At 44.6% G+C, this 13,175-nt stretch overlaps 1 protein-coding gene across 1 annotated transcript; it reads right to left on the reverse strand.

Moving 5' to 3' along the window:
- Positions 1–784: 784 nt before the first annotated feature.
- On the reverse strand, positions 785–11,730 carry LOC139416341 (acylamino-acid-releasing enzyme). Its single transcript, XM_071164860.1, has 22 exons — positions 11,665–11,730; positions 11,262–11,394; positions 10,616–10,748; positions 10,359–10,446; positions 10,169–10,244; positions 9,851–10,002; positions 9,520–9,654; positions 9,234–9,325; positions 9,065–9,102; positions 8,814–8,935; positions 8,327–8,387; positions 8,065–8,159; positions 7,930–7,981; positions 7,721–7,809; positions 3,809–3,944; positions 3,627–3,710; positions 3,324–3,404; positions 3,150–3,238; positions 2,782–2,990; positions 2,463–2,565; positions 2,264–2,370; positions 785–1,072 (listed from the first exon to the last, which is right to left on the reverse strand). Exons 1-22 carry the CDS (start codon positions 11,674–11,676, stop codon positions 964–966), a joined length of 2,196 nt encoding a protein of 731 aa, XP_071020961.1. The 5' UTR covers positions 11,677–11,730; the 3' UTR covers positions 785–963.
- Between the last annotated feature and the right edge of the window lie 1,445 nt (positions 11,731–13,175).

Here is a 13,175-nt window from a genome sequence, read left to right on the forward strand (position 1 = left end):
AGCGCTTGGTGAGAACGTGGTTTATTTGCACACAACCTTCCCACAACTTTCTGGGAATGGTGCAGGATAGTTGCTTGGCTTTTGAACATTCTCAGCACATTTAAGGGACTTTACAAAATAATGTAATTACTTTAATAGAACGTTCCTTAAAAGTTCAAACAAGGTCACATTTTAGGTCATGTTATAGGAACGTTCTCATGGTTCTATGTAAAGTCCAAGAACATTAAGAAAACTTCCCATAAAATCCACAAGGAAACTTTAGTAACGTTCAGGTGTGTTGGCTGTGCCGACTAATTGGCTACACCTAATCTTAATGTGTGTTTGTTTCCTTTGAAATGGGGTTTGTTTGATTAGACAAATGAACAGCCTCGTATGAGTTTTAAAAAACCATGACACGCCATCTCCATTCTGGTTGTGCAGTAGACTAATTCCATGGATAGGAAACAGAAGATCATAGGTTTGAATCTCACTGCCGCCATGTCACAAAGAAATGTCTTTGCATGATTAATGCCTAAGTAAATTCAGTTCCAAGGGTCCCATCTGTGCTTGGAATTAAAAACAGTTAAATCAGCTATGTCTCGCTTCAGTATAGCTTAACGTCTTCCAGTGTGAAGTAATGGGTAGCAAGGCAAACTAGATTTTTAGAGAAGCCTCCCCAACACTGGTGTTTTGGATGCTTTCCAGACAACTCCACAGGAATCTCACATCTGCAGTTCAGTAAATCATCCATTGCCTCATGGAGCTCACGGAAGGTTGTGCACAATTTACAATCAACGCAAAAGGATGTCATTTTTCAACAAAACATTTATTGCTGGCGTAACATGATGCAACCATAGAAAACCAACACCAGAAGAACCTGGTAACAACTGAAATGTACAAAGGGAGTGCAGTACACACACATGTGTGGCTGTCTTAATTCCACAGTTCTTCTTTGTGCGTGTCCCCAGTCATACCAGTAGAGGCTCAGTGCAGGTGGAGGTGCTGCTGGAACCAAAGCACCACGTTGAGAAAGCAGTCAGCCTGAGTGTCCACACGAGCCAGAGAGTGGGCGTCCTCCGCAAACCAAAGCAACCTGCAAGGGGGGAAGCACACTTGTATTTATGAGCAGACAATGTAGGAAAACAAAAACAACAAATGTCTTATTGGACAAGTTCAGGTAGTCCCGCCCTGTTTCAGTTTGTTTTGCTTCCGTCGGGTACCTAACAAACACTGCCCAGAGTTCACAGGTCAACGAACCGTCTAATAACATTGCTAAACTAGGACGGCGCTGCATAGCTGCCGTCTTACAGGCTCCTGAACAAATTCTGCTATTTTGTGTGGATTTATCCTCCACTGAGCTTAAACTTCATTTGTACATAATTTGTCATTTCCTGTGACGGAAAAAAGCTTCTGGACATCAGAAGAGCAATCACTAACCTCGATTCGGATATAGATTTCTACTTCAACGAGTCGGCAGCTCTGGTTGTTGACCCCAGACCTGGCCCTGATCCCCGGGACTCGAAAGTGGAAGCAGCAGCGAAAGAGCGGCGGCGTCATGATTAGGCTATGTCGGCGCGCATCTAGACCGCCATTGCCGTCTGTTTTGTTGGTGAACGTACAATCACTAGAGAACAAACTAGACAAGCTCTGAGGGTGACTATCCTTTCAACGGGACCTAAAGAACTGCAATATCCTATAAGTCGAGGAGTCTTGGCTGAACAAGGACAATACACCTCACTGGCAAGATCAGAAGGCAGCGTCGGGTAAACTGAGAGGGGTAGGAGGAGTGTCAACAATAGCTGGTGCACAAACTCTAATTTTAAGGAAGTCTCAAGTTTTTGGGTCACCTGAGATCAAATACCTCATGATAAGCTGTAGACCATACTATGTACCAAGAGAGTTCTCATCTACAGTACCAGTCTAAAGTTTGGACACACTCATTCAAGGGTTTCTTTATTTTTACTACATTATAGAATAGTGAAGACATCAAAACTATGAAATCATATAGTAACCAAAAAAGTGTTAAATCAAAATATATTTTATATTTGCGATTCTTAAGAGTAGCCACCCTTTGCCTAGATGCCAGCTTTACACTCTTGGCATTCTCTCAACCAGCTTCATGAGGTAGTCACCCGAATGCATTTCAATTAACAAGTGTGCCTTGTTAAAAGTCAATTTGGGGAATTTCTTTCCTTCTTAATGCATTTGAGCCAAATTCTATAGTAATCTGTAGTTATTTTTTCATGTGGGCAGGATGATGGATAATATAACAAGCGGTTGTCACCTGACGGGGGAGCCCCTGCTCTTCAGAGAGCGGTACAGCTCCAAACCTTGGTGAGGGGACACTCTCCTGTCTTTACCCCCCAGCATCAGGAGCACTGGGGACTTGATCTGGACACAGACAGAGGAAACCAAATGATATGCTTGTCTCATTGACAGCTTATAAGGGAGCGTGCTTGTATTTGTGTGCATGAACATCAAACCTGAGGTGCGTAGGATATGGGGGATTTCTGGAGCATGGTGGTGAGAGCCTCTGGGGTGGGCAGCTGGTCATAAGAGTACTGCAGCCCCACACAAGAGTAACGCCTAAGAAAGGTAGAGGGAGACAAAGGACAACTATCCATCAACCAACCAATTAATCACATTGTAAAAATAACCATTTAAAAAAATACAAGTACTATGCAAATACAGTCTTAAATATGCAGTGCACACACTTTCCATCCCCCAACTAGTGCACTTTAGTGTTTTACAGTCTCCACTCCTATACACTGATAGACAGGGACAGAGAGTGTCAAGTCTCACCAGTCCACGATGTCACTGGTTCCCAGTAAGGTGGCAGCGTTGATGACTGGGTTCCTGACGGCACACGCCTTGTAGAAGTCTGGGTACTGGCCAATCAGGTGGCAGGCCAGGAAGCCCCCGTGGGACCCACCCATCACCACCACTTTATCAGGGTCAAGGGTTAAGAGCTTCTCAGCAGTTTGGTCAGCAAGGGCAGTTAGTACAGCCCTCTGGGAATGATAGTTAGGTTGAGGTTAGTTGCACAAGATGTGTTAGTAGTATTGAGTTAGAATACAAATTAGCAACCTGACTAGCACCGTGGGTTGAGAAACACAGTTGTATTGAAGGCTCTGGCTGTAGATATTTTCAGCTGAGAGCTCACTCGGTACCTGCACATCCTTGACGTCTTGGCTCCCGATGTTACCGGCCAGAGAGAGGATGCTGTCCTGGCCAAAGCCAGTGGAACCCCGGTAATTCACTACAACACACAGAGAGAGAAACAATATTCTATCAGTGGATACCAGTGTGTGGGTCTGAGCCAAGGAGGAAGTCCACTATCTTACCCATGAGTACAGCAAAGCCCAGTTTGACCAGGACTGCTGTAGTGACATTCCACTCTGCAAAGAACTGGGAGTGCGGCCCGCCTGGGAAAGAACACAAATAAGCTTCAGTGAGTCCGCCGTGAGCTCTTTCATAGATCGGTTCCCATATACATAAAAGCGTCTCAGAATAAGAATGCCGATCTAGGATCAGTTTTTATACAAATTAAATATACAGCGAAGATTTGATCCTAGACCAGCGCTCCTACTACGAGACACTTTATGAATATGGGCCCAGGATCTAGATTGTCCAGAGGTTTCTCTCACCATGGATAAACACCACCAGAGGGACCTTGGTGCGTGACGGAAGGTGGTTTGACGTAACCAGCAGGGCCCCGAAGTCTAGGCCAGCTGCATAAGAGACACACAACTTAACATTATTAGTTTTTTTTCTCAAGGACATAGTTATGGCAACCAGACAAGTTCTAAACCACCATTGACTGACTCACAGTACTCTGGGTTCTCCTCCTGGGGCGTAGGGATGATGTCCAGAACATTGACGATGGCGCCACGTAGACACGACTCACCTAGAGGGTCCCAGGACACCTCCCCCTCCCCCCCGGCCAACGGAAGAAAAGCCACTGCCTGCAATTACACAATGCGTATATGATAATGTACTACAACTGTACATGATGGGATATGACCAGGTAACCTAAAGGACCACAGTGTGGTATAGGGGTAACCTAAAGGACCACAGTGTGGTATAGGGGTAACCTAAAGGACCACAGTGTGGTATAGGGGTAACCTCAGTGTTTCCCACAAGCACATGGAGTAGCTAACCAAATATAAAAAAGTAACCAGGTGGGATCACCCAGGCGGTTAATCATTTTCTGGGAAACAAGCTCCATTTTGGTGGCCTCTAATACATTCTAATGCCTTGATTCCAGCCAAAATAATCAAATGATTGAATACTGAGTTTACCTCCTAAATTAGATTTTTTTTCTGGTATTGTGTTTAAAATTAAAATGACTGAAATGTATGAATCCAGTGTATTGTTAGTTTTTATTAAATCTCATCTAGGCTTAAATGATCAGGACTAGTTTTTATTAAATATCGTCTAGGCTTAGATGATCAGGACTAGTTTTTTTTTTTAAGTAAGCAAAGAAACCTTTATAAAACATTTATCCAGTCTTCTCTTGAGATTAAAGAATTTTACTGCAAGATATGAATTGCCACAATGTTTGTTCTTCAAATGGTATTTTATTAAGACAAGATAAGACAAAAAAAGCTACCAGTATGCGAAAGATGAAGCCAAATGAGCTCTTACCGATGCGATTCGGTAGACTACTGACAAGTCACTCACTTTAACGTCACTGTCTGGCAAGTCCTGATCGAGTTCATATCGAAAATACAAAACGAGATCTTTAGTTTACTTGTCCCGATGCGATACGATACTATCGTACAACGTAGTTGAAATGGTAAGGATATGAGATCGACTTTCTCAGGTTAGACAACATTTGAGTCAAGCTTGTTTGTCAATCAAATCACAGTTCTGCCCTACCAAGCAACAGAGCAGTAAATGCTCAGAGTGAAACAAAAAACAAAAGGACTTGTTTTATTGTCCAGCCAAATTAATTGTAGGCAGATCATTGGAGATGTGGTTGTCTTACTAAGAGGTCATTTTTTTATTTACATTGACATGATCTTTGACCCTAGATGGCAGTTACTGCCTTCTTGCTTGATACAGCAAATTAAATGCCTTTCCATTACGATTTTGTTACACACAAGCATGTGTTCCCTAGTTGCGCCGTGATTGGCTGTGTTCTGTCACTCACAGGGACATTAGGTCACGGCAAAATCTACAGGTAGAGTTCGAAAACTCAAGCCCCTTGGGTGCTGTCATAGACTGCATTCCAAACACTTAAAAGACGCATCCTTTCTCCTCAGCTCTCAAATTAAGTGGACACTTCTGATGACGTATCATGACTTCTGATGAGTATACACTTGCAGAGCAAGGGGAGAGGGAGGAAGGAATGATTTTTAAATGGACCGCCCTTGACCAGAAATTCATCACTCGTTCATCCTGCGATGATTGTGTTTTCAGCCACAGGTGGCTTGTGGGTGCTTTATATGCGCTACAGTCAATTAGTGCATGTCTATTTATATTAACTATATATTTATTAATATACGCCAACTGTATGATAGCTAGCGTTAGCCTGCCTAGCTGGAACTTTGAAGGAACATTTTTTAATTCTACAATTTCCAAAAGCTAACCAAACAAAAACATTTATGAGACGTGTTTGTATTAGCAGCACAATTTCTAACTTATTTACATTCGTTTTTACTTACTGTTGACTCCATATTGACCTTGAGGTTTTACGTTTTGGCTGACATTTCTTAGCGGATGTACAATAATCGCGAACTGAATTATGGGGCGTTTCAGGCCCCGAAGTGAACATAATTGCACACCCGCAAATTCCATTAAAAACCAGGGCTGAGGGGCTTACGTTGGAAACTTCCCTTGCTTGGCTAATCATTTGGACCGACGACAAATATGGCAGCAGGGATTCCCCCAAGGGCATAAGGCGAGGGTAAGTGGACGAGGGCGTCTTTTATGTTTGAAACGCATCCATTGAGTTACATTAGCAGTGCCCATCCAAGAAGGCTCAAGGTCATTGGCCACAGATAAAATGACCTCAAATCACATTATATCTACCGTAGCTTTGATTGTACTGACCATGTCAACGTCATACATTCAAAATCTTAGCGAGCAGTCATGAATTAAGTCGACAATCTACTGGCAAATCGTTGTCATATGAAGAGAAATGACGACAAAACTTGGTGCTCGTCGGCCGTTGGACATCAACATTACACACCAAGTTGGAAATCGCTAATTCAACAATGAGTGATTTGGAAGGAATCCGTGGCTAACTGCAAACGTTGCAAAGCAATTACTAGCCTGCTATTCAGTGGAGTGGGTGTTGAAAAGGATAAACATTGAACACGATGGACCAGAAAAGGTTGAATACATTAGCCATGCTGTCAATCCAGCATGACTTCTGCAGCATTCAAAACAACTGGAAACTGAACTGGGAAATCTCAAGACACATTTATTTAAGCAAGTCAGCCATATTAGCTATTATTTTTTTAAAAGGCAGCAAATGTGGCTGAAAGGGTTTCGCTGCCAGACAAGGCTCCGCTGACAGGCAGGTGTAGCAGTGGTAAGGATTCACTCAGGCGCTGAAAAGAAAGCTCTATAGCTGGGACAGCTTTATGTAGGTCTTAGCCGTTTTGTGGGCACTGTTGGTCACCGTTATAGTGCAATTTAATGTACTGTTTAGTGTTGTGTAGTGGATTTGCTAACATGCACCGAAAAATAAAACTTGGAGGGAGTTTGTCCCACCAAGATTTACATGCTAAAATCACCATGGAGAAAATAAGTTAATGTGCCAGAAAAGAATGTACTAAGTGGATTTTGACTCATCGTTACCACATTATTTGGGACGTGCAAATAGACTTCAAGCACAACGTACACAACACACACACCCAGGAGGTAGAGAGGCGGGACAGACAGCAGACTGTCAAACCAGCAGCGTCTCCCTGTCATCGCTCACTTACTGACACGCGCTATAAGATGCATATCATTCATTTTAGTGGGAGAGGGCTCTGTGGACTCTTTCCACCAGACTTGTGAATTGTAAAAAGTAGCATAGTTCATTTAAGTGGAAACAGTACCCGGGTGAAAATTAGTGTGTAACCGGCTGTATAGCCGACAGCCGGTGCTAATGGAAAATACTGTAACCTAAATGATCACAGCGTTGAATGCCCAGAACTCTGTATAGGGGTAACCTGAATGACCAGAGCTCTGTATAGGCGTAACCTGAATGCCCAGAGCTCTGTATAGGGGTAACCTGAATGTCCAGAGCTCTGTATAGGGGTAACCTGAATGTCCAGAGCTCTGTATAGGGGTAACCTGAATGTCCAGAGCTCTGTATAGGCGTAACCTGAATGTCCAGAGCTCTGTATAGGGGTAACCTGAATGTCCAGAGCGTTGTATAGGGGTAACCTGAATGTCCAGAACTCTGTATAGGGGTAACCTGAATGCCCAGAGCGTTGTATAGGCGTAACCTGAATGTCCAGACCGTTGTATAGGCGTAACCTGAATGTCCAGACCGTTGTATAGGCGTAACCTGAATGCCCAGACCGTTGTATAGGCGTAACCTGAATGCCCAGAGCTCTGTATAGGGGTAACCTGAATGCCCAGAGCTCTGTATAGGCGTAACCTGAATGTCCAGAGCTCTGTATAGGGGTAACCTGAATGTCCAGAGCTCTGTATAGGCGTAACTTGAATGTCCAGAACTCTGTATAGGGGTAACCTGAATGACAGGAGCGATATATGAATGACCACAATACTGTATTACCAGGCGTGGGGCCTCGTTCAGATGGGAACAGTGGACCACCATGAGGTTATTCTGGATGGTGAGCAGCTTCCAGCTCCCAAATTTCTCAGCTGAGGGGAGAGAGAAAGATTGAACGGTTTGCTACAGTTCGGACTAGTTTCAGTTTGAGAGGCTCGAGATGAAAACCTAACAGACTAATAATCATATAAAAGAAGGAGAGGAGAGCTTACGGTCAGAGATGCGGGTTACTCTCCTAGTGGTCCTGTCCACTACAAAGAGGTCCTGGGAGAGAGGGAGAGATGGGAAAGTGAGATCATGGAGTACAAAGTTATTTGCGTCCGCTTGTGTGCATGTTTACACTATACCCTCCAGTTCCTCCGGGCGCTACTGAAGACCACTCTCTGGCTGTCTGACGCCCAGCAACGAGGTGGCAGAGCCTCATACAGCCCAGCAAACTCATCTAGGGACAGACAAGGGGGAGGTCACAGGAACGGGAGGGAGAGGGATTGATAGATTGGTCCGGGGAAGGAAATGGGTGAGAAGCAAGAGATGGAAAGTGCAGTAGGAATGAGGTGCCATTCTATGTCAAGTTCAAAATGTTGCGTTAAAGTTATTCAATTTCTGTACCTTTCTTTGGCCTATTGACTACGTCCACCAGCAACGAGATATTCCTCATCTCCAGGTCATACTGTGGACAGAGAGAAGGTACGGATATAACAGTATAATAGTGCAGAGTACCACCAGCGAAGCATAAACAGCACTCCCCACTGACCTCCAGACCATCCTTGCTTCTTTCTGATAAGGCGATAACAGTTCCTTCATGAAGGGGCTGGGAGCGGGGGTCTGGAGGTAACGTTGAGGACTAGGGGCTAGGCTGGGAGCGGGGGTCTGGAGGTAACGCTGAGGACTAGGGCAAGGCTGGGAGCGGGGGTCTGGAGGTAACGCTGAGAACTAGGGGCTAGGCTGGGAGCGGGGGTCTGGAGGTAACGCTGAGGACTAGGGGCAAGGCTGGGAGCGGGGGTCTGGAGGTAACGTTGAGGACTAGGGGCAAGGCTGGGAGGGGAAGGGTCTGGACTGGGGGTCTGGGAGTTTGGAGGCTGGGCTGGGGACTCACCTGCTGCATGGTGAGACACTGGCTGTGGGGGCCAAACACCTGTCCCTCCAGGTACACCAGGTAGCGTCCATCAGGGCTCAGACGGGGGGACGAGACGGAGCTGGTGTCCCCAGACAGACACTCTGTGTAAGGATAGACAAAGGGTTGGAGGTTTGAGGCTTTGTTACAAAGATAAGCTTTGTTGTTAATTCACTGCGAATTAACAAGTTGTTTACCATGACAATGAACCAATCAACACATAAAATACTCACCACAGTTTCCTTCCAGGTCCAGACAAAACAGAGCTGACCTGAAACCAGATGTTTTCATTTTAGTCTTTCTAAAATAACACACAAGGGCATCTCTTGATCAGTCTATTACTCTGGAATATTGATTAGTGAGATGACGTAAACATGGTAGACTACACAGGCTGCTCCTTACCTCCTATTGGAGCAGAACCTCAGGCCCAGTCTGAAGGGCTCATGCCACCAGCCCACAAAAAACACACACTCACCATCATGGGCCCAGAGAGCCTGTGTTAACCAGACAGACAATCAGCATGACAACAATTACTGTACATGGCATAACATGATATTACATAGACTTACATGATTACAAGACATGTGACTGGTGATCCTTCCAGTGAAGTTGCAAATACCATATGATGTTCTGCTAATACCTTCATGGGTGTGTGTGTGTGTGTGTGTGAGGCCCCGTTTGTGCTCACCTGGCCTGGGGAAACATGTGAAGGGACACCCTGCAGCACTGTTACCGTGCCCTTGGCCACGTCGGCCACACACAGCACTGGGACACTTTTACTGGTCAAGCCTTCCCCCCAGTCCTCCCAGTACATACTCCTGTCCTGATGCACAACAGGGGAAAGGAAGGGTGTTGAAGCCATGAAAATAAAATAAACACTGGATCATGTTTACGCAACATAGCAGCAATCCAAAGAGTACTTCCAGAACCACCCAAAAGTCACAGACTGCATCCAACTGAATGTATGGCTAAACATACAAAGACAATTAATAGAGGAGTGATCAGGGTGTTTCAGATACCTTCTCAGAAGGGCTTCCCAAGGGTCTTGCTGTTGACTCTCCAGCTGATGGGCTGGAGGCTGAAGTGTATGACTCTCCTATAGACCTTTTCCCCTCAGCTACATACAGCAGCCTGCTCTCACATGTAGACCAGGCCAGGCAGCCAAACTGAGCTGCACATAAACAGACGGCGAACAAGAGACAGACCGACATGGAGAGTGACTGGCTGATGAATTCAAGCAAATGGCCCTGATTAGGTCCACAGTGGAAAATGTCTAGCATCGGACAGAATACTCAGAGCACCGTAGGCATTAAAACCACCCAAGAAAAGGCCTTTACCATCCTCATACACTCTCCCATGTTTGTTGAGAGCTGTGAGATGGATGATCTTTTTTAAGCTGCTGTTGCTCCACACCTGAAAATGAACAGACCCTATAAAAGTTCAAGCAAACCAGTATGCACCATATCCGGATGGGTGAAGGAATTTAGCCAAATGATGACCGACACAGCCAGACAATTCCATCCTTACCTCTAGGAACTGTTGTCCAGCAAACTGACCGCTGGTTTCCCTGACAACCGCCTTCAGATCTCCAGACAGGGAATAGGAACTCAGCAATCTATTTTAGCAGAAAGGAAGGAAGAAAGCATGGAAAATGGCAGCTTAGAGAAGGACCTATCGTACCTTTAAATAAATACCTACACTACACACATTACTTCATCAACACCAGACACTGGGATGGAGAATGAGTGGTGGGGGAGTGTTAATCTGCCCGTCTGTCTACTTACTCGCCGTGTAAAAGGCTGCAGGGGCTTGGTGGTTGGATGTCTATGTCGGTCTCTTTACTGTAGTTTTGAATCAGTGTCCACTGCTGGGCATAGTGCAGTCTGGTTCCCTGGAAGTTCTCACTCTGACTCCACTCTGATAGGTGTAGGCAAAGGAGAGGTTAATAACTATGATTTCTTTTTTTTTTATCAATACATTTAAAAAAGTAATTCAAACAATTTTTTCCAACCAAGCAAACATAATAGCATACGTGCAAGTCAAAATAAATAAAAAAAATACACTTCCAGGTTTATGGCACAGACACAAAGGTGAGTCCTCTATGTAACTCTAAGGTAGCAGCAGAGACCGAAGAGGAAGCGAGAAACCCCACACCCTAATTGTTTCTGGTTACATTACAGTCAGTCATTGTAAATAAGAATTTGTTCTTCACTGACTTGCCTAGTTAAATAAAAGGTTCAATTTTTTTTTTTAAATACGCCCTTTCAGTTTGTTAAACAACTCAGAAGCAGAAGAAAATTGACGACTTCAAAATGGTGATGGCCTCAGGCGCTACCGGTGGGCTCACAGACACCATAGTGGGACAGTTACAACGTTGCGATCTCTATACATCTCTATTGTGTGTGTGTATGTGTATGCGCAGTGTCTCACCTGCAATTAAAGTGAAACTCGTGCCGTTTAATAGTGCCATGTAGTCATTCGCCGTCACGAAGGCAGAAATAGGGGTGGGATACCCACTATATTCACGGTACAAAGTGCTGATAGCATCGGGTTCCATTCGTGCCTAGGTGCAGTAGCGTTAGTTAGACATGCAGCTGTCAACGGTTTTTGGAAACCCTTTTACAGTGCATTAGCTAGCTAACTAATCACTTCCATCGATTACAGGTGATATTAAAGCATGTGACTGCATGCATTCAACAAACATTATGTTTCAGCTTAATTTTAAAGGCTAGAGAGACGAATGTTAAGATAAACATAGACGGAACACAAATGTCCATTTTGAGCTAAAGTGGTACTTGTAAAATAAGTAATAACAACAACAGTTGTCTTTTACCAGGAACTCCATGTCGACACGACGGCCGATACCATTTCATACAGGGGCTGATGGAAGAGACCAAACGCAAGGCGGCGGCAGCAACACATTTTGTAGGATTTCACAAAGGAAGTGATTAATGGCGCCTTGGGATTTCACCCCAACTCTGACGTCACCCCAACTTTGGTCCAAAGAATCCCAGATAGCACTAACCATAAAAATTTAAAAAATCTCCTGCCCCATCCAATCCCACAGTGATACATAAACTCAGCAAAAAAAAGAAAAGAAACATCCCTTTTTCAGAACCCTGTCTTTCAAAGATAATTCATAAAAATCCAAATAACAACTTTACAGATCTTCATTGTAAATGGTTTAAACACTGTTTCCCATGCTTGTTCAATGAACCATAAACAATTAATGAACATGCACCTGTGGAACGGTTGTTAAGACACTAACAGCTTACAGATGGTAGGTAATTAAGGTCACAGTTATGAAAACTTAGGACACTAAAGAGGCTTGTCTACTGACTCTGGAAAAACACCAAAAGAAAGATGCCCAGGGTCCCTGCTCATCTGCGTGAACGTGCCTTAGGCATGCTGCAGATGTGGCCAGGGCAATAAATTGCAATGTCTGTACTGTGAGACGCCTAAGACAGCGCTACAGGGAGACCAGACGGACAGCTAATCGTCCTCGCAGTGGCAGACCACGTGTAACAACACCTGCACAGGATCGGTACATCCGAACATCACACCTGCGGGACAGGTACAGGATGGCAACAACAACTGCCCGAGTTACACCAGGAACGCACAATCCCTCCATCGGTGCTCAGACTGTCCACAATAGGCTGAGAGGCTGCACTGAGGACTTGTAGGCCTGTTGCAAGGAAGGTCCTCACCAGACATCACCTGCAACAAAGTTGCCTATGGGCACAAACTCACTGTCGCTAGACCAGACAGGACTGGCAAAAAGTGCTCTCACACGAGTCGCGGTTTTGTATCACCAGGCAGGGGTAATGTTTCCATACCCTACATTACTCATATACTGTACTCTATATCATCTACTGCATCTTTATGTAAAACATGTATCACTAGCCACTTTAAACTATGCCACTTTGTTTACATACCCTACATTACTCATCTCATATGTATATACTGTACTCGATACCATCTACTGCATCTTGCCTATGCCGTTCTGTACCATCACTCATTCATATATCTTTATGTACATATTCATTATCCCTTTACACTTGTGTGTATAAGGTAGTAGTTTTGGAATTGTTAGGTTAGATTACTCGTTGGTTATTACTGCATTGTCGGAACTAGAAGCATTTCGCTACACTCGCATTAACATCTGCTAACCATGTGTATGTGGCCAATCAGATTTGGTCGGATTTGCGTTTATCTTCGAAGGAATGATCATTACAGAGGCCTGTACTCTGGAGCGGGATTGATTTAGAGGTGGAGGGTCCGTCATGGTCTGAGGTGGTGTGTCACAGCATCATCGGACTGAGCTTGTCATCATTGCAGGCAATC

The sequence above is a fragment of the Oncorhynchus clarkii genome, chromosome 9, assembly GCF_045791955.1.
Source record: "Oncorhynchus clarkii lewisi isolate Uvic-CL-2024 chromosome 9, UVic_Ocla_1.0, whole genome shotgun sequence".
Lineage (NCBI taxonomy): Eukaryota > Metazoa > Chordata > Actinopteri > Salmoniformes > Salmonidae > Oncorhynchus > Oncorhynchus clarkii.